The following is a 25,703-nucleotide window of genomic DNA, read 5'->3' as shown; positions in this document are numbered from 1 at the left end:
GCTGGAATGTGGGGAGTGGGGTGACCCCTGCTGGAATGTGGGGAGTGGGGGGACCCCTGCTGGAATCTGGGGAGTTGGGTGACCGCTGCTGGAATCCGGGGATTGGGGTGACCCCTGCTGAAATGTGGGGGCGTGGGGTGACCCCTGCAGAAGCAGGTGTTTTGGTGCAGATAAAAGGCCCTTTAGAGGAGAGGGCTGCTGACCATGTCCTCAGCAGCAAAGATGAGCCCAGGGTCAGATTTTCTGTTGTCCCATCCCAGGTGGTGCAGGGACGCCGGCAGTCAACCCAGGAGAACCGCCAGGGGACGGAGCTGCTTCCTCCCTTCGCTTTGGGCAGTGCTCAGTAACCGTGGCTGGTGCTCCCTGACACTGATGGGACCTGGACGGTCACACAAAATACCTGCATGTCCCCTCTCGCTCTTCACGCTGACTGAAGCATGAGATTGCAAAAAATGTAGATGGCTTCTCTCTTTCCTCCCTGGATTTTATATATCCTTAGATCAAAAAACTTAAAACTTATTTATAAACATGAAAGTCACTGTGTGTGAAAAACCATTTCTTGTCTAGCCAGAGAGGCACCTGCTTGAGATGTCTCTGACAGAGAATCCCCACGGGGCTGGCTGGTTTTCATGAACTCCGACTCCAAGGGTATCTCCATGCCCGTGCCCAGATGGCTCTGTCCCACTGCACCATTTCACACACCACTCTGTTCCACCCTTCTCACCACCCCCTGGCCTGTTCCTAACTGGGAAGGGTCCTGAGACCAAATCATGGATCTGATGCCAACCAGAGCCCACAAGCTTCACAGTCCACAGAGGTGGACACTGTGCATGGTGTCCGGGTCCCAGGACAGCGGACTCAGGCCCTCTATACCATCTCCAACAGGCTCCGGCCTGAGAGAGCCCTGCCAGGTGGGCATGTCCAGTGGGGACAGAACGCTCCTAACAGGTGGGGCTTGCAGGGGGCACTTCCAGCGTCTGGAGCAGCTGCATGTCCCTGTGGTAGTGGACGGGCTGTGTGCTGCTCTCTGCCAGCCTGTGTGTGGTCTCCTGGACTCTCCCTTCTTTTCTGGCCTGTGCCTACTCACCCCTTCACTCTCTCTCAGACAGGCCTTTCTGCTCAAAGCCAGCTCTCCTGAAGGCGACAAAAGCAGGCCTGGATCCTGGCTCTGCCGCTTCCTAAGTGGCCCTGGGCCAGTTACTTACCCCTTTGGTCTCACTTTCCTCATCTGTGTAACAGGCACAGTGGCAGTCCCACCTCGCAGGGCTGGCATCTACATTAAATGACTTCAAGTCTGTGAAGGACATAGCAGGGATTGGCGCACAGTAAGAGCTACATAGACATCAGCTGTGTACACAGTTGCAATAGACATTGCTTGAGTAAATTCTGTTTAATGCCCACCTCCCCAAATTGGACTAAAGCGTGTAGTGCTGCGTCCCTGCCATTGTTTGCCTGTGGACACGTGACGGGTGTGTATGAGGGGGTGAGCCCAGGAATGAATGCACGTAAGGTGATGGCGGCGAGGGCCTGAGGGCTGCAGGCCAGTTGGTGCCCTCCTAGAGGCTGCTGTGTTTTGCATGGCTTGGTCTGAGTGGGGAGCATTGCTCTTCTGGAGGGGACTTTCCCCCAGCTGCATGTCCAGCAGAGCACGTGGAGCAGCAGCTTCCGATGGCACACACGGCACATCTTTGGTGAACGTTCATCGTGCACTTTTGTGTGTGGGTTGCTCTCCTAGGTCCATTCAGCTGTGCTTGGTGGGTTCTCACCACACTGCCCACCCCACCGATGAGGAAACAGAGGTTTCGCATGGTGAAGGTGCCTGGCCAGGGGCACGGAGCTAGGACGGAGGGACATTTGTTCTGCTGCCCACGCCCTGCCTTCTCCCTGCAGCGCCACATCCTCAGAAATTGGCACCCTCTTTCCTGTCACCCTCCTGTTGTCCCGATGAGAGGATGGGAGGGCAGGAACCTTGAGAAAAGCCGGGTAGCACGGAGACGCCATCTAGACCAGAGGATGCAGCCCTTGCTGTTCCCTTTTCTTTTTCTCTCGCCTCCCTCATCTGATGCTGTAAACCTGCCCCCGGGATGCGAAGTTCTCAGAAGGGGTGAGCCGTAGGCTTGTTTAACTGCTCTGAAGGAGGACTCCCCGCAGGGAGCCGCCCCCTCACCCCTCTCACGTCTGTGCCACAGACCTCCCTCTCCTCACTCACGTGTGAAGGGCGTCCGGAAGGAGCTTGTGTAAACCACTGGCTCCATCAGCAAAACACCATTCCCTCCACTGGGCTGTTCTGGCAACACGTTGTTAAGGCTGAGAGCAGCTGGATTTGAACCAAGCGCTTAAGCTACAAGACTTAATAGCTATTATTCCTCCCTTAAAGCAGAGACGTTTCCTCACATTGTACTTTGTGGTTTCTTCCACCAGAAATTCATGTCCCCATCACGACAAAGCCCACCCCTTTAGAATAGCATTTAGGTGGGATGGGATCTCACAAATGGGAGCAATTCAGATGTGTCCTTTGGAACCCAAGGCTGAGGTGGATCACTTAGCAACCCTTTGTGTCTGTGAACAGCAAGCAGATCCTTAAGGTCCAGCCTCCAGCCCAGGGTTCACAAAGGTGTTCACTGTCTGCAGACATGTGCGTATCAGTCAACCCTTCTTTCTCGGCCCCCTTTCGGCAAGTACAGCCTGCAATCTTACTTGTTATAAACACTTGGAAGTTCAGCAAATCCTTATCTCCAGAAAAATGCAATGACAGCCTCGGGGTCTGGATTTGTGTGTTTGCATGGCTCTGCTGGCCTCTGGAAATATGTGGAGCTATTTTCCCATTCTGGAGGCCAGGATCTTGCAGGAAGGCAGGGGCAGCAAGGTTGGGCGTCATCTTTTCATCCCAAGGTAGTTAAAAGGTGAAGTCAACGCACTATCAGAATCTCCTCCAATTTCTGTCTTGTAAAATATTTGAGTCATGAATCACAGAGCAGGTGATCCAGGGACACTTGGTTCTGTCTTAAAATTATCTCTTACATATGAAGAACAAGATCAAATTATTTTTGTGTGGATTTATTTAAGTAAACACTGATTGAATGCAAGGGCCTGATGAGAAAGCCACAGTCCTGGTTGGCTCAGAGACAGAGGCTGCCTGAGGGTATAGAATGTTTAAATGTTGGATTCTGACCTCAGCCCTCATGAAATTTTGAATCTGCAGTCTGTACCGTTCTGTCTGTATAGTACAAAAATATTTTCTTATTTCAATTGAGAAACTCTCTCATGAAGGATATTATAATTATTAGCATATTTACATTTTCCTTATGACATTAAAACCTGCACAGAAATATTCAGAAATATTACCAAAATATGATCATTTCCCGTCAAAAGTAGAAAATACTTTTTGCCTCTTTCGGGAACACATGATAAAAATAAACTGATGACTAAGAAGCTTAAGCTCTTTAAGAAATCTGGATTTGTAAAGAGATGGTCCAAAAGGCAGAAACAAGGGAAGGAGGATTTTGAGAACTTCAGGAGGTGGCCACACAGTGAGGTTAGCTTTGTATCCTGAGGGATTCTTACCAAGAAAAACCTTGTGTTGCAAGGCCTGGAAACAACGTAATATGTAACCAAATGGTAACAGTAACAGCCGGGAAAGAGAGAAGGGCTGGCTTTGGTAGATGAACCAGGAGAATTATGTTCCTTTTTATCCCCTGGGGACAGCAAATTCCCAAACGCATATTATTTAGTTATTTTTAGATATGCAGCCAGCAGGGAAACCGCTGAGAACATTCCCGTGTAAATCCTCATTCTGCTTTCCTGAAGTCAGCATTGTCTGATGAGTACCTGTCACAGAGGAGGGTTTGGGATGGCTGCACTGTGTTCCTTCATGGGAACTGCTGACGTGTGTTCAGGGGTGTCTGGGCAATGCGACCCCGAGGCAGCATCCGCCAAGAGTGCCGGAGGATGGATGGCGCCTCCAAGTTCCTCCGTTTTCTCTGCCATCCAATGAATTGCTTGTAAATTTCCTGCCACATTACTATTGCATTTCCCAAAAATAAGATAAGCATCCCCAAAATGTCATAAGCTCTATTTTTAATATGAATGTTGGTCTGTATTTCTGTCATATTCAACATTGAAAAAAAGAAAACAGAAACAAATAATTTCAAGTTCCTAAATGTTTCTGCTGAGGAATTTTACTGGGCGTGTCTATGGCTATGGGAATTCCAACTCAATTCTGAACAGAATATTCAACTGCCAACAAACTCTGAGAAGAACCGTTTTTATTTCTCGAGTAGGTATACTAATGATGAGGGGGAAGTGGATCCGTATAGCGGCGTCAATCTGTGGGAAGAGAAAGAACTACACTTTCTGTTTGTAATATACATCTTTCAGCAACATATAAACATTCAAACTTGGTCGCACGTTACTTAGTAGATTTTCAATAGTCTACCAAAAGGTAGTTCCTCACCATTCTCCTCTCTAAATCAGAATCAAGCTGAAATCAGGGTTTTTAGTTATCTTTGGTTGTGTAATGTCTTAGGATTTTAAAAACATTTCCTTTTTTACCTAATTCACTTCAGTCTCCCGACATGGGTATGTATGTTACGGTTATGATGACATTTTTCAGGTGAAGAGACTGTAATATATTGGGGTTTAAGGTCTTCTATACATGTGCAACCCCTTAGCACCGGAAGTAGAAACTAATCTTTTGTTGCTGAGTCCTGGGTCTGCAAGTTTAGGTGACAGTGTCCCCTCAGGGTACTAGACAGCTTGCAGAATTTAAGTAGAACATGCCAAAGCACTGCAAATTAATCAAAATGGAGCAAAAACATGTGCGTAACTTAATTTGTGATGACCATTTAAGAGTCCAAAATAATTTCATTTCACTCCACTCCTTAATTTCCTCCTCTAGGTTCCATAAATGAAAAGTTACCGCAACGCGAAGGCACAGGAAAAACAGGTAACTATCTTAGAATAAATGTCTGTGATGATATGCAACATCTAATTTAACCTATCCTGTGAAATAACTTCTCAAGTTAAAGTTTAAACATCCACTAGAGACAAGGATGAGAGCCGAGCCAGTTACTTCTTTATTCATTCAGCAAGTGCCATTCACTCTTACGATCACCAGCTCCATTGGGTCTGTGCTCTGCTGGGATCACTGGTGTTGGGCCTGTGCTCTGTGGCTTGTTTCGGGACCATCAGCAGACACTGTTAGGACCCCTTGGAGCCTCCCAGTCTGTGGCTGTGGAGAGGGCTGAGGCTCAGTGTTTTGGCTCCCTGTGGGATTCTAAACCATTGCAGTTATTGAGGACCCTGATCAAGAAGCCTCAACTCCTCCCTACAAGGAGGAGGAGGAACTGTTTTTCTACCCACAGCAATCCCTGCCTCTGAGACTGGTGCAAACAAGAGCCGAACAAAACCCTTAAACTTAAGCATCATATCACAGCCTGCGGGTCCTGTTTCGGGGTCTGTCACGTGCCCACCACCACTCCCCTGGGAAAGTCTCCATCCTCTTCTCCGCCCTTGCTTCGGCCAACACCCTTCAGTACCAGGACACATTTCTGCTTTTCTCTTACATCAACCTTTAAAGTCAGAGGTTGTTTTCAAGATGACAGTGTAGTGAATCAGTAACAAACAAAAGTAATATAAAGACAGACCAGGCCAAGGCAGGCAGATCACCTGAGGTCAGGAGTTCCAGACCAGCCTGGCCAACATGGTGAAACACCATCTCTACTAAAAATACAAAAGTTAGCCAGGCATGGTGGCACATGCTTGTAATCCCAGGTACTCAGGAGGCTGAGGCAGGAGAATTGCTTGAGCCCAGGAGATGGAAGTTGCAGTGAGCCGAGATCGCGCCACTGCACTCTAACCTGGGCGACAGAGTAAGACTGTCTCAAAAAAAAAAAAAAAAAAAAAAAAATTTGGAATTTTATTCAACCAGTCCCTTCTGCATGTGTGGAAACTGTGGTGAGGCCCGTCCCTGCCCTGGAAGATCCTATGCAAAAAGAGTTCTGTATTACTAAGACACAGACATGTTGGAGGGACAAGCTGGCATGAGAGTAAATGTCAGGCTGTCCAGAGGGCGCCTGCCAAGAATGAGGCAGGAGCAGCTTCCTGGAAGGGGAAATATGTAACAGGTGTGAGCTGGGACAGAAGAAGCCTCACAGTCAAGGAAGATAGCTCATTTTCCAGCCAAAAAATGATGACAGGCATAATGGGGACACTGGGTTGGGAGAGGGTTTATGTTTGGAAAGGAAGGGGTAAAGTTGCATAGAGCAATAGTGAGCTGCGTGAATTGAGTCAAGAAGATAATGGGGTGGGCATGTCGACATTTGTAGAGAAAGGAAGGGACAATCTCATGACTAGAAAAATTAATCAAATGTGGAAAGGGAGGAGGAGACGGAAGGATCATCTTCTTTCAGAGGCCATTTCCTAATCCTGTTTATTATGATATTTATTGTACCCACTGTAAAAAAAAATCTAGAGGAATTAGTACACGGGCATGAAAGTGAGTTAAGGAAAGAACAGGCCCCCCACTTTAGGCCTGAATACGCAGAGGGGATACCTGGGTTAAGCAACAGAGCTGGTTTCCAGACACAAATAAGACGAGACACTTCACAGACTCTGATAGAGGGAAAATAAAAACTGCACAGCTCGAGATTTTTGTTTTATTTCTGTAAGGCTGACTTCAGCAGCCACCAATGGCCTTGTTCTGTTGAGACAGAGCCACCCCGTCTGTGAGGGATGGGGGCATGGAGTAGGGCCTATGATGACCGTGCTGAGGGGGAAGCGTGGACAGGGCAGGAAGGGGAACAGCCTCTGGTGCCCAGAATCAGGGCTGAGAGGAGGAATGGACAGTGGGCCTGTTAGTCACCCTGTACCCAGACCACACCTGCCCTCCCTGCTTGCCATTCAGGCTGAGCTTTCAGACTGGCCTGGCCCCAGTGACTGGGGAATGGGCTGGTGGCCTCAGAGTGGTGACTTGGTGAGGCCTCAGCAAAAACACACAACAGTAATAATGTATTTGATTGTCCTCATTCCAAAAAATTTCAAATATGTTATTTTAAGACTTTTTGTATGTTCTTGTGTTTAAAATATGTTTCCCATTTTGTTTTATTTTCTTGGAAGAAGATTGTAAAATATTCAACCACAAAATATTCCTAGTTTATTGTTATTATCAGTGTTAGACTTGGATATTTCAAATAACTGATGTTACATTTTTGTCAGTATTTTGATAGCTAGCAAACTGTTTTCGAGAGATTGCTCAATGTTAAAATTTTTTGAAAATCTGTTTTGATTTTTCCCCTAAAATAAAGTCTTATGACAAACTTTATTCTTTAGACCACTGGGAAGTTCGTGATTTAGTTATCTACATAAGTCTTATGGCTGGACCTCATCTTTGCCACTTTTTCCTGTATTTCAGTCCAAAAGTTACCATTTAACAAAATGATATAAGCAAGCTTCAGGTGAAAAAAAAAAAAGTTTGATCCTGAGAGCACCACAGTGCCCTGTGATTGCTTCCCGGGTGGGGCCCTGAGTGTCTGGAGGAGGACTCCTGGCTCACGGGCCTGCCATCCTGCCAGGTCTCTGAGCCATTTAAAACCTCTTACTTTACCAGGGAACCCAACGTGTGTGTGTCAATTAATCAAAGACAGATTCTCCACTTGGGAAATGCGAGTCCATGAGTGGTGCAGGGGCCTGTGACACCCCAGCCCGCCCTTTCCTCCATTCGCTGATAACTTTCGCCCTGTCCCCTCCACCCCATGCGCCCCTCAGATCCTCGCTTAGATTATTCCACCGCAGCAGTGGAGAGAGGGAGGGCCAGAGGTGTAGAAGGGGGTCCAGAATTCTCCAGCCCTTGCCTTTCTCTTGGGGAAAACAGAGGGCGTGTTAAGGGGACATGGCTCTGCTCAACCCCACCCCAGTCCCCGCCAAGCCCTCTTCTGTAACCTCCGGTGGCCCGAATTTATGACTTCTCTTTCCCAGGGCTAGACTTTCTTTACTCTTAATTATTTTGATTCCTTCCTCATCTGCCCTATGGCCTGTGATTGGCTCTGAGAGTTTAGAACTGATCGGATGTTTTCCACGTGGAAGTTAGGTCAGTGTCTAGCCTGGAGCATTTTAAATAGCAGCTGACTCGAGAGTGGGCGTGGAGGCCGCAGGCAGTGTCCGGTCGGGTCTGTGTGGGGTTGCGTTATGGTTGATCTGTGGGGACTGAGTGGAAGTCCTCAGCATCCACCCGCATGCACACTTACTTAACTTACTCTCATAATTGTAGTCTCCTTGCAAATCTTTTCCGTTCTGAATTCAGATGATGCCGCGGCTCCGGCGTTGGAGACTCAGCCTCAAGGAGATGAAGAAGGTGAGCCGGGGGCGGGGATTGTACAGTTTGGGTTGGGGAGGAGCGCGAGGGATGGCGCGGAGCTGGGAAGTGGGGCGAGTCATCCTGTTAGAGCTGCATTCAGTAAGGAGTGTAACATGCCAGACACAGAAATGACCACAGGATCTCACTTATATGTGGAATCTATTAAAAAACAAACAAACGCGGTGGCTCAAGCCTGTAATCCCAGCACTTTGGGAGGCCGAGACGGGTGGATCACGAGGTCAGGAGATCGAGATCATCCTGGCTAACACGGTGAAACCCCGTCTCTACTAAAAATACAAAAAACTAGCCGGGCGAGGTGGCAGCGCCTGTGGTCCCAGCTCCTCGGGAGGCTGAGGCAGGAGAATGGCATGAACCCGGGAGGCAGAGCTTGCAGTGAGCTGAGATCTGGCCACTGCACTCCAGCCTGGGCGACAGAGCGAGACTCCGTCTCAAAAAAAAAAACAAAAAAAAAAACACACACACACACACAAAAACACACACACAAAAACAAACAAAACCCCAACAGTGAGAAGAAGGAAACAGCAAGCCGAAAGTTTGTCACCAAGGGTAGGATAGGATGGAGAAAATAGAGAGATGAGGTCAGAGGCTGCAAAGCTGCAGTTATGTGGGATGGACAAGTCCACACATCCAGCGTACGGCACAAGGAATCTAGTTAATGATGAAATGACAATGGATGGCATCCCACACATCCAGCCCATAGCACGAGGAATATACTTAATGACGAAATGGCAATGGATGGCATAGTAAACATTTCCTAACCACACACCCGTGAAGTAACTGTGAGATGCTGGGAATGTGAATTGCTTGGCTGTAGACATAATTTCACTGGGTAAATGTGTATCTAAACATCATGATGTTAGACAGGGATAAGAGAGCAAACTCACAAGCAGAAATGGACTGCGTGTGGCCGTGTCCAGCCTTATGAGGGCACCCACTGTTTTTCCTGATGTCTTTGGAGCGAGGAGTTTTCCGATATCGCCATGTCGCATTCTCATGAGGGTTTTGTTAAATACACATTTCTAAGTTGAAATTTTACAGTTTGGATAATATAAAATGTATGGCCATTTTCCCTGTTTACATATCACATCTTTACAAGTGGTCATAACAAGGATAGATTTCCTGTTTTTACCTTTAATACATTGTCTTAGGTATTTACTAACAAAAATTACCAAGTCAAAGGGGACCAGGGTTAAAAGACAAAGTGTAAGGAATACACTGTATAAATTAACAAAACATTAAAGTGTAGGACTGCATTATGCTTTGCAAATAATAATAATGGTGACTAATGCTGCATGGCCCTACGTGCTACACAATGTGGGCCCTGCTGCTGTGAGTCCCTGGGCCTTCTGAATGCCCTTCCGCAGATGAGAACCCTGTGGCAATTGACCCAAGTCCATCTGGGTGTAAATGGCAAATGGCATTCAGACCCAGACGTCGTCTTCAGGGTCTGTGCTCTCACGCACTAACAGTGACCTGCACTATATTCCTTTTTTTTTTTTTTTTTTGTAACGGAGTTTCGCTCTTGTTGCCCAGGCTGCTGGAGTACAATGATGCAATCTCAGCTTGCTGCAACCTCCATCTCCCGGGCTCAAGCAATTCTCCTGCCTCAGCCTCAGGAGTAGCTGGGACTACAGGCACCCGCCACCACGCCTGGCTAATTTTTTTTTTTTTGTATTATTACTAGAGATGGAGTTTCACCATGTTGGCCAGGCTGGTCTTGAACACCTGACCTCAGGTGATCCACCCGCCTCAGCCTCCCAAAGTGCTGGGATTACAGGTGTGAGCCACCACGCCCGGCCCATTCAATTTTATTTGTTAAACAAGATTACTACAAAAGGGGTGTTCCTAAAAAGTTTCAAGCAAAAGTTATATTTCACATATTGCATTTTGTATTGAGCCTTTCAACTGAGTGAAAATGTTGTATGTTGTGTGAATAGCCATTTTAACTACACAAGGATATCTTTTTGTACATTTGGGTATTTTTCTAAAATCTGATTCTTTTAAAGTGAATTCTGTCTAGACCCAAAGAGCTTTTAACTATACTTTTGGATAAAGAGAAGAATGCCAAAAATATTTTAAACGTGTATTATGGTTTCCTTTTGTCTCATGCATATAATCATTGTAACTATTTCTTGACAAATGTACAACGTGTGTTATATTGATTTACTTTGGCTTTCGGACTGCTTGCTGCACTATGTAACTAAGGAACATCGTGCGTTCATGATGAATTAAAAATGCTTATCATTTCATTTTGGTTCGTAGATATTGCATCACGTTACCCTACCCTTTGGACTGAACAGGTTAAAAGTCGGCAGAACAAAACCAATAAGAATTCAGGTAAGACGCTGCCTGATATCACTTTGTAAGGAGGGATTTAATAGATGTAGAAAATGATGGTTTTTTTGGAGTTAAGTGTTTTGTACTGTTGACCCTTGAACAACACGGGGTGAGGGGTGCAGACCTGGCACAAACATCTGAGGATAACTTTCAACTGCCCCCCAAAATGATAGCCTATTGTAGACTGGCAGCCTTACCAATAATACAGTTGGTTAACACATGTTTTGTATGTTATATGTATTATATATTGTATTCTTACAAAAATAGAGAAAATGTTATTAAAAATCATAAGGAACAGAAAATATATTTACTATTGGTTACGTGGAAGTGGATCATCATAAAGGTCTTTGTCCTCTTCATCGTCTTCATGATGAGTGGGGTGAGGAGGAGGAAGAAGAGGAGGGGCTGGCCCTGCTGTCTCAGAGTGGCCGAGGCGAAGGAAACATCCTTGTAACTGTGGACCCATGACGTCAGAAACCTGTTGTTCAAGGGTCAGCTGTAAATATTTTCACCTGGTTACTCAGTCATGAAAATAATTCCTATTATTTGATCACCAGCATATATTTTAACATTTGGCATTTGCAAATTAAATTTTCTAAAGTCTTTAACAGATTTCTCTGTAGATGGCAAACAAACTATAGCTTTAGGTATAAATTGGAGATGTTTGTTAATAAGTAAATAATTATAAATTTGCTTCTGGCCTGATTTCAGAGATGTTAAAAGACTTTTGCTAATTTAGTTTAAAATCCTCCAAATGGTGTGCATTTTGTTTGCTCTAAAACAGTGTTTGAGAGAACGTTCACCTTTTAAAGCCGACTATTTTGACATTTGGAAGACCAGTAATGGGTTGCTTCATCTTTGGTTAATGATTTTGACTGTTTTCATGGAAAAGGGTCTGTTCTGTAATTTTCATTTAGGCTCTCAGTTGATTGCATGTGTGTTTCTCATTGCCTTTTCAAATGAGGATTTCACAGATTCTTACTGAAGGGAAGCAGCCGTGTAGGTTTAAAGTAGTTCAGCTGCTGAGGAAATACGGCGTTAGTAACAGCTTGGATTTTCTACGATCAGCTTTGGGTGAAAAAAATTGCAAACGTTCACAGAGGCTGCTTATGCATTAAAACTTTATCTGTGGTTATGCATCCATATATTCTTCTGCTTACAAAATAAATCAAAAGGTTTATTACAGTTCAGGATACTAAGAGTGGTTCAATTCTCTCTTCACCCACCTATGCCTCTTATAGACCCAACCTAAAAAGGACCCTTGAGGGAAGTGCCTGAGTCCCCTTAAGCCAGCAGCCACCTCAGAACCCCATGGCAAGTCTATGGTGGGCCTGTCCACTGATTTTCACCTGAAAAGCTCACGTGGCGCAATGCCAAATGAGCTGGCACAGGTTCAGTGTGTGATTTCTGCCCCATGATGCTCTTAAATCACTGCCTCCAGCCCCAGAGTCTTAGCTGTTACCTTCTTGTTACTTTACCCTTCTGGGCTGAGATGAGGAAGGGCGCACCCCAAAGGCCCCCCGCCACCGTCTACAGGCACACATGGCAGAAACATTTAACACCTATTTATAACATTTTTCTCAGAAATGCTTGTTATAGATGAGTTTTTCCTATTGTATGGAGATATTAATCCCTTTACATGTCTCATGCACTTTTGACACTGGGTTTTGTTCAATTTTGTCACCCCACTTTAAAAAGCTATTTTATTTGATTTATTTCTGTTTCATACCAATTTGTATATGAGAGATTAATTAAAACACTATATGTTTCAGGTTTACTGGTTGATGTGGTTGGGCATTTTGTCCCCACCCAAATCTTATTTTGAATTGTAATCCCTATACTCTGCACCTGCCAATGGAGAGACCAGGTGAAGATAATTGAGTCATGAGGGCGGTTTCCCCCATGCTGTTCTCGTGATAGTGAGTGAGTTCTCACGAGATCTGATGGTTTTATAAGGGGCTCTAACCCCTTCGCTGGGCACTTCTCCTTCCTGCTGGCTTGTGATGAAGGTGCCTCGCTTCCCCTTCACCTTCTGCGTGATGGTAAGTTTCCTGAGACCTCCCCAGCCATGCTGAACTGTGAGTCCATTAAACCTCTTTCCTTTATAAATTGCCCCGTCTTGAGGAGTTCTTTATAGCAGGATGAAAATGGACTAATACACTGGTAGATCTTGAAAACCATTTGAGAATAAATATGTTAGCACCTAAACTTAATTTGAAAAACAAATGTAAAATTCTTGTAAATGATTTTACAGGAAATATACATTATTTTATTTTATTTTATTTTAATTTATTTATTTTGAGAGGAAGTCTTGTTCTGTCACCCAGGCTGGAGTACAGCAGTGCAATCTTGGCTCACTGCAACCTCCACCTCCTGGGTTCAAGCAATTCTCCTGTCTCAGCCTCCTGAGTAGCTGGGACTACAGGCACCCACCACCAAGCCTGGCTAATTTTTGTAGTTCTAATAGAGACGAGGTTTAACCATGTTGGCCAGGCTGGTCTCAAACTCCTGGCCTCAAGTGATCTGCCTGCCTCAGTCTCCCAAAGTGCTGAGATTATAGGCGTGAGCCACTGTGCCAGGCTAGGAAATACACATTTTTTTTTAAGCCAATGTAACCATTTCAGGCTTTGGCAGATTAAGGTCCATGTAAGCTTGTGGAAGAAGAACATTTCTGTGTCTCACCTCTCACTTGCCACTTGCAGATTTCCAAGACTTCAAGTGACCTGCCAATTATAATTAACCAGTAAAAACGGAGCAGGCTTTTGGTATTTAGTGGGACTGAAAATAATGTTTTAGGAAATTCCAGTTTACAGAAGTTACCCCACACTATAATTTGATTTAAGTCAGCCGAGATGAGTGGAGCATGAAAGATGGCATTGAGTTGACTTACAGGCACAGGGCATGAAGCTACTGGACTCTGTTTGTGTTTAATACCAGTCTTCCAGCTACACGTTCTTTCTGAGGGGCTGAAGAAACACCTAGTTGGTATTTTAGGACATTAAAAATAATATTTAATTTATTAAGTTTTAACAATGAAATGATAAGCAATCATAGGATATATATAGTGACCACTGTTTTTGACATTTCAAATATCAGAAGAGTGTCATTTATACTTAATTTTTACTTTTAAAATATACTTTTACTTATAATCATCTTTGGTACATGTAGACACATTCATTTGAGAAAATGTAAATAATTTTTGACAATTATTTGGGTATTTTAAAAAATTTGCCTAGCTTGTCAGTACTTTTTCATGTTCTTTTATACAAAAGGGCCAAACTGAAAATGCATTGCTTTTTGTTTCTCTCTTATTTCTTTATATCAGTTAAAAGTAGTATTTTTCCCCATGAATTTGTATGAAAATAATGTAATGTGACTTTTGTTACCGCAGACATAGAATATGGTTGCCATGCATCTAAATGCCTATGTGTACACTAGGAAGATGCGGTCCATATGCTTTGGAGCATATAATGATAGTAGTTTTCTTAAAAGGGACTATTCTTACAAAGGAAAATAAAATACTTCTACTCTGAAAATTTGTACATGGTAGCTACACAATAAAATCATGCCTCCTGTGGGGTTTGAATCAAATTAGGATCTGTAGCTCAGGCAGAATTCCTTCATACCCAGGCCAGATTGGATTTAGATTGGCAAAGACCGCCCCCCTCACCACCAGCCTGTTGCTCACCCTAGGCCCCAGCAGAGAGCTCACCGAGGGTGGCCCCTCACTGCCCTCCGAGGTGCTCTGCAGGTGTTGAGTGACGGCACTTGAAAATTCGCACATAGTAGCCACACAATAAATATGTATTAAATTAATAAAGAGTTGTACCAGCATATGTTCCACGGGCCCTATTGTAGCATCATTACTCTTTTTAAAACAAGCTGAATGAAACAAACAAAATAACCAAATTGATAAATAACTGGAAAAGAGAATCTAGGCACCCCTAGAGGTTGCCTATTAGACTTATATTGATTTAAATTTAATAAATATATAAGTCAAACATTCTCTTGGCTCATTTAGTAAGAAAATCATCACTTTCATCATGTGAATCAATATACATTAAATAGATGAGTAAAATCTGAAGTTGCCTGTTACTTAAAAGTGTATTACTCCATTTTTCCCATCAATATAAAATTGTGTTAATTCTTTTACTGTCTCAAATAATCTTTGTTTTATTACTCTTTTCATAGAAGATACATAAACTAATTACAAGATTTTATCAGATAAGACATTTTGTAGGATACAGTCTTTTAATTATGTAAGATTTAAACAAATGTAAATCGAATTAGTACTCTTCCCTACTGGCATATTAAGTACTCTCTAGATTTCTGCCTGATTTCTTTTAAAACCGATCTAAAATACTGAAGAGGAGACTGCAACTTCTTTTCTTACTTGAGCCAGCTACTAACATCTTCACAAAAAAACACTCTTCATGAATTACCAACACCGAGGTGCTTAGGGTTACATAACCCATTCATAATAAAACATATCTCCTCTAGACAAAAAAAGCATATGATCGTGGCACGTCAAAGCCAGGAAGGGCTCTGTCTCTGGGGCGAGGAGGCATCCAGGCTCACAGGACGGTTTCTGTATCATGGGTGCCATTGGCCACCATTTGCCGTAGTGACAGGACCCAAGGGAAGGAACGTTCAGAAATAATGGGAAGACAGAGAACGTGTGGAAGGCCAGCTGTCTCACATTTTGGTAGGATGATTATTCAGTGGGATGAGTCGGTGAAAACTCATGTTTGAACTGCGTGTGTTGTGTGCATCGCCCGTTCCCCACCAGGTATCAGTGTTTTTCACATTTCGGTAGGATGATTATTCAATGGGATGAGTCGGTTAAAACTCACGTTTGAACTGTGTGTGGTGCCCGTTCCCCACGAGGAATCAGCGTTTTTCACATTTTGGTAGGAATTATTCAATGGGAGGAGTGGATTAAAACTCGCATTTGAACTGTGTGCGGTGCCCGTTCCCCACGAGGAATCAGCGTTTTTCACATTTTGGTAGGAAGATTGTTCCATGGGACGAGTCGGTTAAAACTCGCGTTTGAACTGTGTGTGTGTGTGCAGCGCCCCTTCCCCAGCAGGTATCCGCGTCTTTCACGCACAGTGAGCTGCCATCACGTTGTTTTCAGGTGCCATAGTCTTCCACAAGACGGGGGACCAGATAAGCCCCATCATGTTATACTTACTCTATGTAGATTTCTTAAAGTCATGCTGAAAAACTTGTCTCCATTTCCACCAATTAATCAACACCTTAAGGTATCCTACTATTATGCAGAGCCCTGAAGAGAACGTGAAAGAAGTAAGAAATAGGTGCAGGAGCTCAAGAAGCTTCTGTTAAGCTTCTGTAGAAACTTTTTTGTACTTAGGAAGTTAGAAGCATTCTGCTGGGCTCCTGGGCTCCTGGGCAGCCTGCCCCTGGAAGGGGTGGGGGTGCAGAGGAGGGGCATGGAGGCCCCCCCATCTCAGGCCTGCACAGGCCGTTCTGGGACTGCATGTCCTGGAAGACCTTTCCTGAGTATCAGGACACAAGGCCAGACGTGGGACCACACACAGTCCTCGGAGCTGGCAGTTAAAGGCAATTCGGTGTTCGTGGCCCGCTGGCAAGGTGGATTTGGTTGCTTTCCTTAACATCGTGTGCTCAAATCCTGACAGAGCCGTGCTGCCACAGGGGTTTGTCACGCGGGGAGACGGTCAGGTCAGCTGCCCATCTACATTCTGTGTTTTGGGGACCTCATTTGGTTCTGAAATGGGATTCACTTTGCCCAAGATGCGGGGAGCATCTGCTGCTGGGGTCCCTCTCACCATGGGGCATGTGCTCCCTCGGGCACGAGTTCTCTCTGGCATTTTTGAAAGGGCCTTTATATCACTGAAAACGAAAGCTGAAGCAGTGCCTGATGTAGAGGGGAAATGGATTTCGCCAAGTGGGCCTGGCCCCTACCGGCGTCTGCACAGCGCTCGCCTGCAAGCGCAGCTCAGGGCTTCCCTGGGCCCAGCTCCCGGCTCCTCTCGGCCTCTCCTTCAGGTCGGACTTTGCTTCTTTGGAAACACGCCTGCACCGGGCCTGCAATCATTAGCCGGGATGAGACCAACTGGTTAAAGGCTACTTCATGTTGGAGATTTTAAAAAACACATATTGCAAAAGCGGTTCAAAGCGCAGAGAAATTCACCCACCCTTGTCTCCACCCGTCAAATATCTGGGGTCCTGCGACCTGGGGTTCTGGGGTTGGCTGGTTGCGAAGCAGGGTGACGAGGAAGACGGAAGAGCTGTGTCAGCATGCAGCTCCCACCCCACCTAGCTTCCCACCAGAGGCCAAGCAGGGAAGCCCTTACCGTCCCGTCACCTACACAGGTGGCTGGGTAGAGAGAGGCTGGGTGCTGGCTCAGCCAGCCCAGGGAGCTCCTTCTCCCTCTGCCAGCACCCTGCTCCCCGTGGGATTTGGGATGGATGCACGGAGTGCAGGGCCGCCCGTTACGAGGTCCCAGTCATAGCATGCACTGTGGAACCTAAATCATGCCTCTTGCGGGGTTTGAACCACATTGGGATCTGTAGCTCAGGCCGAATTCCTTCAGACCCAGGCCAGATTGGATTCCGATGGGCAAAGACCCCCCAGCAGCCTGCAGTGGGGAGTGGCCGCCCCGGACACACCTTCGCTTTAAAGGAAGGGCAGAGGCCCCTGGAGCTTGACCCTCTCCGCCCTGAGCACCTATCTCTGTTGACCCCTCACCGCCCTGAGCCCCTGTGTCCTGCGCGGTCCTCCTAAGGCCGAGGCAGCACCTGGCAGCCCCATACCAGCAGGGTGGGCGGCTGCTGGCTGGGTCGGGTCCAGACACCGCTGGGGGCATCGTGTGGACGAGGTGGACTCTGAAGTTCAGGGCCTCAGAGCAACACCCTCCTCGCTGTGATGGGGCCCAGGCAGGACTGGGTCCTCGGGCCATGCGGGTCTCAGCCCGAGGCGTCTTCTCCACTGTTGCTGGGGACCACCCTCCAAGTCCAGGCCTTCCCCTCCCTGCACGGGGATGCTGAAGTGTTGCCGGGGGTCCGCGGCTGCGCGGGAGGGAAGGAGGGACTCGGGTGCGGGTGCCAGCTCCGAGGGCGTCCGCGGCCTCTCCCGGCTGGGGTGGGGCTGCCCCCAGGACTCTCTCCCCGCCCACGCTCGGGAACCACTTGAAGCTGCGGACTCCTTTCCTCCAGCGTCCTTGAGGCCCGACGTGGGGTGCGGGAGCGGCCTCGGGATGATTAGTTTTTAAGGCGAGTCCGGCTCTGCACCCTCCGGCCCCAGCAGCCCACCCTGCGGCCCCTGCGCCTCCCCACGCGGGAAGCTGTTCCTCGTGGCCTCTCAGACGGTGCGGGCCCCGGGCACTGATGCTTCATCGCCTTTATTTCACATCCCACGCGGGCGCTGGAGGCGACTGTTTCCTGCCTCCTCCAACGCTCTTCCAAAAGCCCAGGGCTGTTTGAGGCCCCCAGGATGCGCCTTGGGTTCCCAGGAGCTTGCTCCAGGCCGAGCCCCCAGGACCCTGCGGCCTTTTCATCTGTTGTGTTAGGTTTTGCTTGTGAGCTGGAGAGAACAGAGAGGCCCCCAGTTTTGTCATCTGTGAAATTCCTCCTCCTGCTTGGGAGAAAAATGCCTTCCTCCCTAAACCATTAAAAGCAGTTCTGTTCAATGTCCAGGAAGAGTCCTTGATGTCCAGGACGCCCTGCAGTTCACGGAGCCCCTCAGTGAAAAGACTCCTGCTTTATTTAGGGATGATAATTTTTGTTTTAGCGCACATATTAAAATTAGTGCCGAAAGATAATTATCTTTTGATTCTGCTTTAAATCATGCTAAAATGCGTTCCCTAAGGGAAAATGATACAAATTATGTTTTCTTTTTTTATTTCTAAGTTTTTCCTGTTTATTCTGTTTTTCAAATATGACATTACACAAACATCAAGATACCAATTAGATTCATAAGTTATTAATTTTTGGTCATTTGAAGAGATTAAAATACTAAATGAAAGCAAATACCACCTCATAAGTATAGACTGTAAAAGTGTATTGTTTAAAAACATTAATTAACTTACCAAAATATGCATAACTGAATGTATCCAATTTTCATAATTATAAAAGAAGGTTTTAATTTCAATCATAGTCGATTTTCAGATTTCAATATTCAATCACACTGTGGTTAAGTAATCAGAATGAAGCTTTTCAACATAAGTACAGAAAATAGTAATAAAAGCAAACCCTATCCCAGTGGTTTGGAAACACACACCAACATGTGTACACACAGGCCTTGAGCTCTCGCCTTGGAAGGAGGGGTATTTGCCTGACTTCGTTTTCTAAATCTAAATGACATTCAACTCCTCCTTAAACTAAGGAGGTCTGATACTGGCCTCATATGATGCTCAGGGGGCACCCGGCAAAGCACTGTGTGTTCTAATGCATCACAGAAGCTGATTCTTAGACTAGCCCTGTGATCTTGGAGGTGCTTGTCTCATAGGTAAGTTCATTTTTCAAAATCTCTAAGTAGCCGAGGCCGGGGTTTAGCCCAGAGCTGTGATTTCCAGCCTCCTCCCGCGGCCCGCAGATTGACAGGCACACTGAGTTCCAGAGCTGCTGGCCTCCGGGGCATCTCTGAGGCTGACAGTGTGGGAGGGGCCCAGTGGCACACACCTGTGAATGCTCCCGCTCCCAGTGATCCTCCACCAGGCAGGGGGCGTGGCTTCAGAAGCCATCTCATGGCAAACAGCCCCAGGCAGAAGCTCTCTCAGGCACACACATGGGGCCTCCAAAGTGAGAACCAGGAGAGCGGCCATGTCTCCACCCCGGACCCTGCAGGCAGAGCTGCAACCTTCTCATTGTCTTATTTAGGAGGGACCACGTCAGGCATGGGGAGGAGGCGGGAGAGTGGTCGGCGTTGTGTACCGTGAAGGTGCATTAGGACACTGCCTGCCCCAGAAACCATCTTTTCTGCACAGGGGAACACAGTGGCTGGAGAGATATTAGGTGTGCTCACTCCTCCTCCTGCACGCCGTCAGTCCCCCGGAAGCTTTCTTCCCATCCAAGTTATCGTTGCTGCTGCTCGGAGCCTCCCTGGTCCCTGGGAAGGACAGAAAGGGGGCCTGGGCCAGTTCTCGGCCCCCACTGTGTGATCCTGATCAATGCATTTTACCCATCTGGGTTTCAGCATCTCATCTTTAAAATGATAATGGTAAGACCGACCTCCCAGAAAAGCCCCAGAACTCAGTCTGGTTGGATGCACCAGTGTCCACTTGGTGTCTAGGAGTGGAATTAACTTCCAGGTGTGCACATTGAGCTTGGTATTGGACTCGGCAAATAGGAGGGATTCAGGGCATCTCTTGAGGCTGTTCCCTGAATGTGTGTGTTTGTGCTTGTGAGTGTGTGCATGTGTATGTGCATGTGCGTGTGTGTGATGATGTGCATGTGTGTGCATGTGCATGTGTGTGTGCCTGTGTGCATGTGCATGTGTGTGTGCATGTGCGTGTGTGTGCGCACATGTGTGTGTGCGTGTGTGCGTGTGTGTGCATGTGTGCGTGCACACACATGCATGTTTATTATAGTAACTAGGTTTTTGAGAAATCAGGTACTAGAAATGGTAATGACAGGATTAATAGCACCAAGATTTACGTGTTGCTAAGAAATTTGTGTCTTGTGATTACAGATTTGGCTTGAAGCATAAACTGAGTGAAATATCTATTTTTGCTGTTCACACTTAAGAATAGTAACTTAGGGCCAGGTGTGTGGTGTCTCATGCCTGTAATCCCAGAACTTTGGGAGGCCAAGGTGGGTGGATCACCTGAGGTCAGGAGTTCGAGACCAGCCTCGTCAACATGGTGAAACCCCGTCTCTACTGAAAATACAAAAATTAGCTGGGCATGGTGGCAGGTGCCTATAATTCCAGATACTCAAGAGGCTGAGACAGGAGAATCGCTTGAACCTCGTAGGCAGAGGTTGCAGTGAGCTGAGATTGCGCCGTTGCACTCTAGTCTGCGCGACAGAGTGAGACTCTGTCTCAAAAAAAAAAAAACAGAGAATAGTAATGTAGTAGAAGAGATTTCATTGTGATTCCGTTTCCATGGTCTTCCCATCAGTTAGCTTAAAGACCCACAGATAATTAATACGGCCCATGAATAATATGGCCCTTTGGGAAAAGACTCATGTGGTCAGGTCACACTAAGACGAGAATTCCTGCCAGCTCTCACCTACCAGCCAAGGAGCACCCACCAATGGCGTCTTCTCCAACTGCATCTTGTTCTATCAACAGCAGCCCTCTCCCTAGCTGTGAGCGATTAACGATTTATGTTGGGTGACTAGTAAAGAATTTTACCAGCCCCCCAAATATTTTTACCAGTCCATCCTCCTTTGAGAAAGGACAAAGTTCGTACAATTAATGAACTAATCTTTCTCTATAGTCACCCTTATCAAGTGCTGATTGATGAGGACTTGTTTGCCAAGCATGAGGCATTACTATAGTTACAATAAAGGCAATGATTGCACTGAGAGTTTAAAAAATGTTAATGCATTTGCTAAGGAATTTTATTCATTCCCCAGGAATGACGTGGTGCATGAGTGTGCACATGTATATGTGTCTAACCACACATGTACTTCATCATTATTTTTCTCAAAGACAGCTTTATGTTTTTAATAGAGGCAGCCCTTTTCCTTACTTCTGTTGCTTCATATTTATCATCTTTCCCCTTTTATGTACCTGCATCCTCCATTCGTGTCTCAGATAAAATCTGGTACAGACATGTATCTCTCTGCTTCTGCCTGAAAGTCGTGTTAGTAACCAATGCCAGAATACGTCGGGCTATTGTGTTTCAGATGAAAGGGCAAACAAAGAAGTCATTTCAAAAGCACTGGAAAACATGTTCTTCAGTTATATGTTGCATCTGCATCAAAACACAGAATGTTTCAGTGATGTAAGAGTTATGTTCACTGACAAACAGTCTTGAAAGTAATATTTATTTTTTAAAACTCTTTCAATAACTGGAGAAGAATGTGTCCTCTGTGCCCACCTTTCTGGCCCTGAGACATGAGGCTGTCACTGCATTCTCGGAGGAGGTGTTATCTGGCCCTGAGACACGAGGCTCTCACTGCATTCTCGGAGGAGGTGTTATCTGGTCCTGAGACATGAGGCTGTCACTGCATTCTCGGAGGAGGTGTTATCTGGTCCTGAGACATAAGGCTGTCACTGCATTCTCAGAGGAGGTGTTATCTGGCCCTGAGACATGAGGCTGTCACTGCATTCTCGGAGGAGGTGTTATCTGGCCCTGAGACATGAGGCTGTCACTGCATTCTCGGAGGAGGTGTCATTTTCATGCTATCCTCACTTTGGGGATGAGGAGATGATATTGTTTTCCCTGTTTACATATGAAAAACTGCAAATGTTCACCCAAACAGTAGACGAGGGTCCAGATGACCCGCCTGACGCTTCAGTTTGCCTTGTTTATCATTAGAGGGTGTGTTTCTGAATTACGCATCTGGGATTATCAGATACAGCAGCTTAAACTGTGGAAAGAAATGCACCCACATTTCAGAGGCTCAGCAAGTCAGAAGTGCAGTGTTTCATCACGTGATGGTCCTGCCCTGGGAGAGCGTTGCCAGTGGAGCTGTTTTCCATGTGATCACGCAGGGATCTGGTTCCCTCCTGGCTGTGTTTTCATGGATGACAGTTTCAGGAGGGGATAGATCATCAGGAGGAAGCAGAATCTTTCTCCTGAAAGCTCCAGCCCAGAATCGAACCAACCCTGTTCCCTCCATCTCACTGTTCATCTCCATCTCACTGGAACAAACACTGTCACGTAGGCATGCTCCCCAGAAAGGGGGCTGGGAGTGGAGACTCGCTATGTGCCTGCCATAATTCCGTCTGCGCCAAGGCAGGGGGCGGCTCGGGAAGCAACTGGGCACCTCTGCCACATCTGCCACAGACTCAGCCTGTGCTGTCATTTTAGGAAAAAGCAAGTGTTAATCGCGATCTCTCTACGTGGGGTGGATCCTGTGTTTAACTCACACTGATCACTTGTTCACTTTTCATTTTACAACATTCCTGAGCTTAAACACACATGTGCATTCATACGCAATATCGATTTATCTATGTGTGTGTTTAAGTTTTGTGTGTGTGTGTGTATATATGTGTGTATGTATATAAAGTTTATATATGTGTATGTGTGTGTATATATGTGTGTATATATATACCTGTGTATGTATATAAAGTTTATATGGATTTGTGTATATGTATACATACATGCAGGTACATAGATACACAGTCATACACACACACACACACAGATAAACTTTCTTTTTGCTAAAATATCATGTGTTTGTTTCCTGTCTTCCTGCTATGGTCTACATGTATGTGTGTCCCCAGATTCCTGTGTTGAAATCCTCACCCCCAGGGTGATGGTGTTAGGGGGTGGGGCCTTTGGAAGGTGATGAGGTCGTGAGGGCAATGGAATTAGTGCTTTATGAAAAGAAGCCTGGGAGACCCTTGCCCCTCCTGCCACATGAGCTCAACCGAGAAGGCGCCATCTGTGAACCAGGAAATGGGTCCCCAGCAGACCCCGAATCTGCCAGAACCTTGATCTTGAGCTTCTAACCTCTAGAACTGTGAAAAATGAATGCCTGTTGATAAGCCATCGAGCCCACGGCACTTTTGTTACAGCAGCACATGCCAGCACCAGGTAAGACTCCTCCCAGCCAGAGGCACGGTCTGTGGAGCAGTCAGAGCTCTGCATCTCAGGGGCTTCATAGGCCTGTGCGGGGCAGGGGCAGCTGCTCACCTGCCTCATCTCACCTCTAGTCATGGTTAAAGCCCACCCTGGAGTAGAACCTCTGGGGTGGGTGGGGCCTTGGAGACGCAATTTAAGCAGCTTCTAGGTCAACTGTTTTATCTTAAAATGTACAGATCGCTGTGACACACGGTAACTATTATCAATAAGGTTTTGCACGTACTTTAATTTTTCCCATAATCATGTATAAGACAAAACACGAAGTTTCTTGAAGGCATTTGAGTATTAGACTCCATTATGTATTCTAGATGCAAGTCCTTACCGGATTTATGATTCACACATATTTTCTTCCACTCTGAGCTGTCCTTTCACTCTCTTGGTGGGGTTCTTCGAAGAACAGTGCCTATTCTTTGCACCCCCTCTGCGTGTCTGTGTGTGTTTATACACCACTGCGCAAGTCTCCATATAGTATGTGATTCCAGGGCACTGTCTAATCATGTATACCGCCTATGAAATATAACAGTTCAGACTTTATGACAAATCCTTGCAACAGGTTATTTGTCTTTAACTTGTATGTATGTGGATTTAATGTATTTTCAGAGGTAAAATGTTTAGCTAAGCTAGAAAGCCTCCAAGGAAGTTTCAGGCTTTATTATGGATATTGTAGCACTTCTAATGCAGAGTTAGACTTTGTAAAGTGTAGTGGATGACACGTTCTGTCATACTCGAAACACACAGTGTTTTTAATTTTGGTAAAGCCCAGTTTACTTATCTTTTCTTTTGTGGCTATGCTTTTGGTGCCATGTCTAAGGAACTAATGCCTCACCTGAGTACCCCTTTGTGAGCCAGTCTCAAGCCCATGACGGGAGGCTGATGACGGGCAGCCGCTGCCACCCAGGGTGACACAGGGCTCACTACCCCGAAGGCAGCGGGTCTCACTGCTGTGCAAGAAATGCTCTCTGATGCATTCCGCTGACATAAGGTTAACCCAGACCTGGAGGGTAGGGTTTGAAGTTAATCCCACTGGATAATTTTCTCCTTCGACCTTGAACATGTGTTTTTTTAAGCTAGTAAAGCTAGTAAAAGTAACATCAGCAGCATCTCTGAATGGAGAAGAATAAAAGGCAATGCTATTTTAAAAGGTATAAAGTTTGCAGCAGATGTTCGTTACTGAAAATTATTCCTTATCTATCTGAAATTCAGATTGAATGTGGCATTTGCATTTTATCTGACAACTCTGCCTGTAAATAAATGCAGTTCCTTAAGCGAATCTGCAGTTAAGGAAATTTCCTTGGGCTTTCTTTAAAAATCAAATGTGAATAGAGTGTATTAATCAGCTAGGGCTGCTGTAACAAGTAGCACAGTCTGGTGGTTTGAGCAGCAGAAATGGATCCTATCACTGTTCTGGGGGCTGGAAGTCCAGACTCGAGGTGCTGGCAGGGCTGGCCTGGTGAGGGCTCTTTCTCTGACCGGCCTCCATGTGGTCTTCCCTCTGCGGTCTTCCCTCTGTAGTCTTCTCTCAGTGTGCTCCTTAGATCTCTCCATCTTCCTGCAGGGACACCAGTTATGCTGGATCAGGGCCCCACTCTTATCATGACCTCATTTATCCTTAATTAACTTCCTGAAGGCTTTATCTCCACATATGGTCACATTCAGAGTTAAGCCTTCCATCCATGAATTTTGAATCCATAACAAGCAGGATAGAATTATTTCTGTCAGTGTGGCTTGGATTTGAATTTCTCACATTGAAAACAAAGCCTGTCAATAAAAGGCTCAGCATGGAGCTGAAATTGCCCCCTGCTCTGTCCTCAGGTCTATCGACGGCACCACCAACGCCATCACCCTTCTTTCTGCAATCACCTAATGTCCCAACTATCTTCCCAGTGAGAAGTCACTTTACAATAGGAAGCTTGTGACGTCTAGTGAAGAAAACGGATACTAGTGAAAGAGGTCTGGGGGATTCTCGCCTGTCCTTGATACAAGTTTCCATTGTGAACTGGAGTGAAATTTCTCCCGGTGTGTCAAATATAGGCTGAAGACGAAGTGAGAATTTCCCCCAAATTTATCTTTTGTTTTCATGGCCACATATATTTTATATAAAATAGTTATTTTTAATTGGTGATTCTTTCTTACTATTTTTATGGGAACCATCCAAGTACAGTTGAAGTGAACTAAGAAAAAATCCAAGTCTTTTATGAAGCTACAGCAACGCGTCTACCACCTTGGCTGGCAGGGAGGTTTCTCTTGAA

At 45.9% G+C, this 25,703-nt stretch overlaps 1 protein-coding gene across 1 annotated transcript in view; it reads left to right on the top strand.

Annotated features, from left to right (window-relative positions):
* SMOC2 (SPARC related modular calcium binding 2) overlaps positions 1 to 25,703 on the top strand; it is a 255,415-nt gene that overhangs the window by 105,145 nt on the left and 124,567 nt on the right. Inside the window, exons 5-7 of the mRNA XM_011999604.1 lie at positions 4,898 to 4,945; positions 8,300 to 8,350; positions 10,637 to 10,711. Of these exons, the coding sequence (XP_011854994.1) occupies positions 4,898 to 4,945; positions 8,300 to 8,350; positions 10,637 to 10,711 (174 nt within the window). The remainder of the gene's footprint in view (positions 1 to 4,897; positions 4,946 to 8,299; positions 8,351 to 10,636; positions 10,712 to 25,703) is intronic.

Source organism: Mandrillus leucophaeus, unplaced genomic scaffold (assembly GCF_000951045.1).
Source record: "Mandrillus leucophaeus isolate KB7577 unplaced genomic scaffold, Mleu.le_1.0 Scaffold6, whole genome shotgun sequence".
Classification (NCBI taxonomy): Eukaryota; Metazoa; Chordata; class Mammalia; order Primates; family Cercopithecidae; genus Mandrillus; species Mandrillus leucophaeus.
This window is presented reverse-complemented; position numbering and strand designations above follow the sequence as displayed.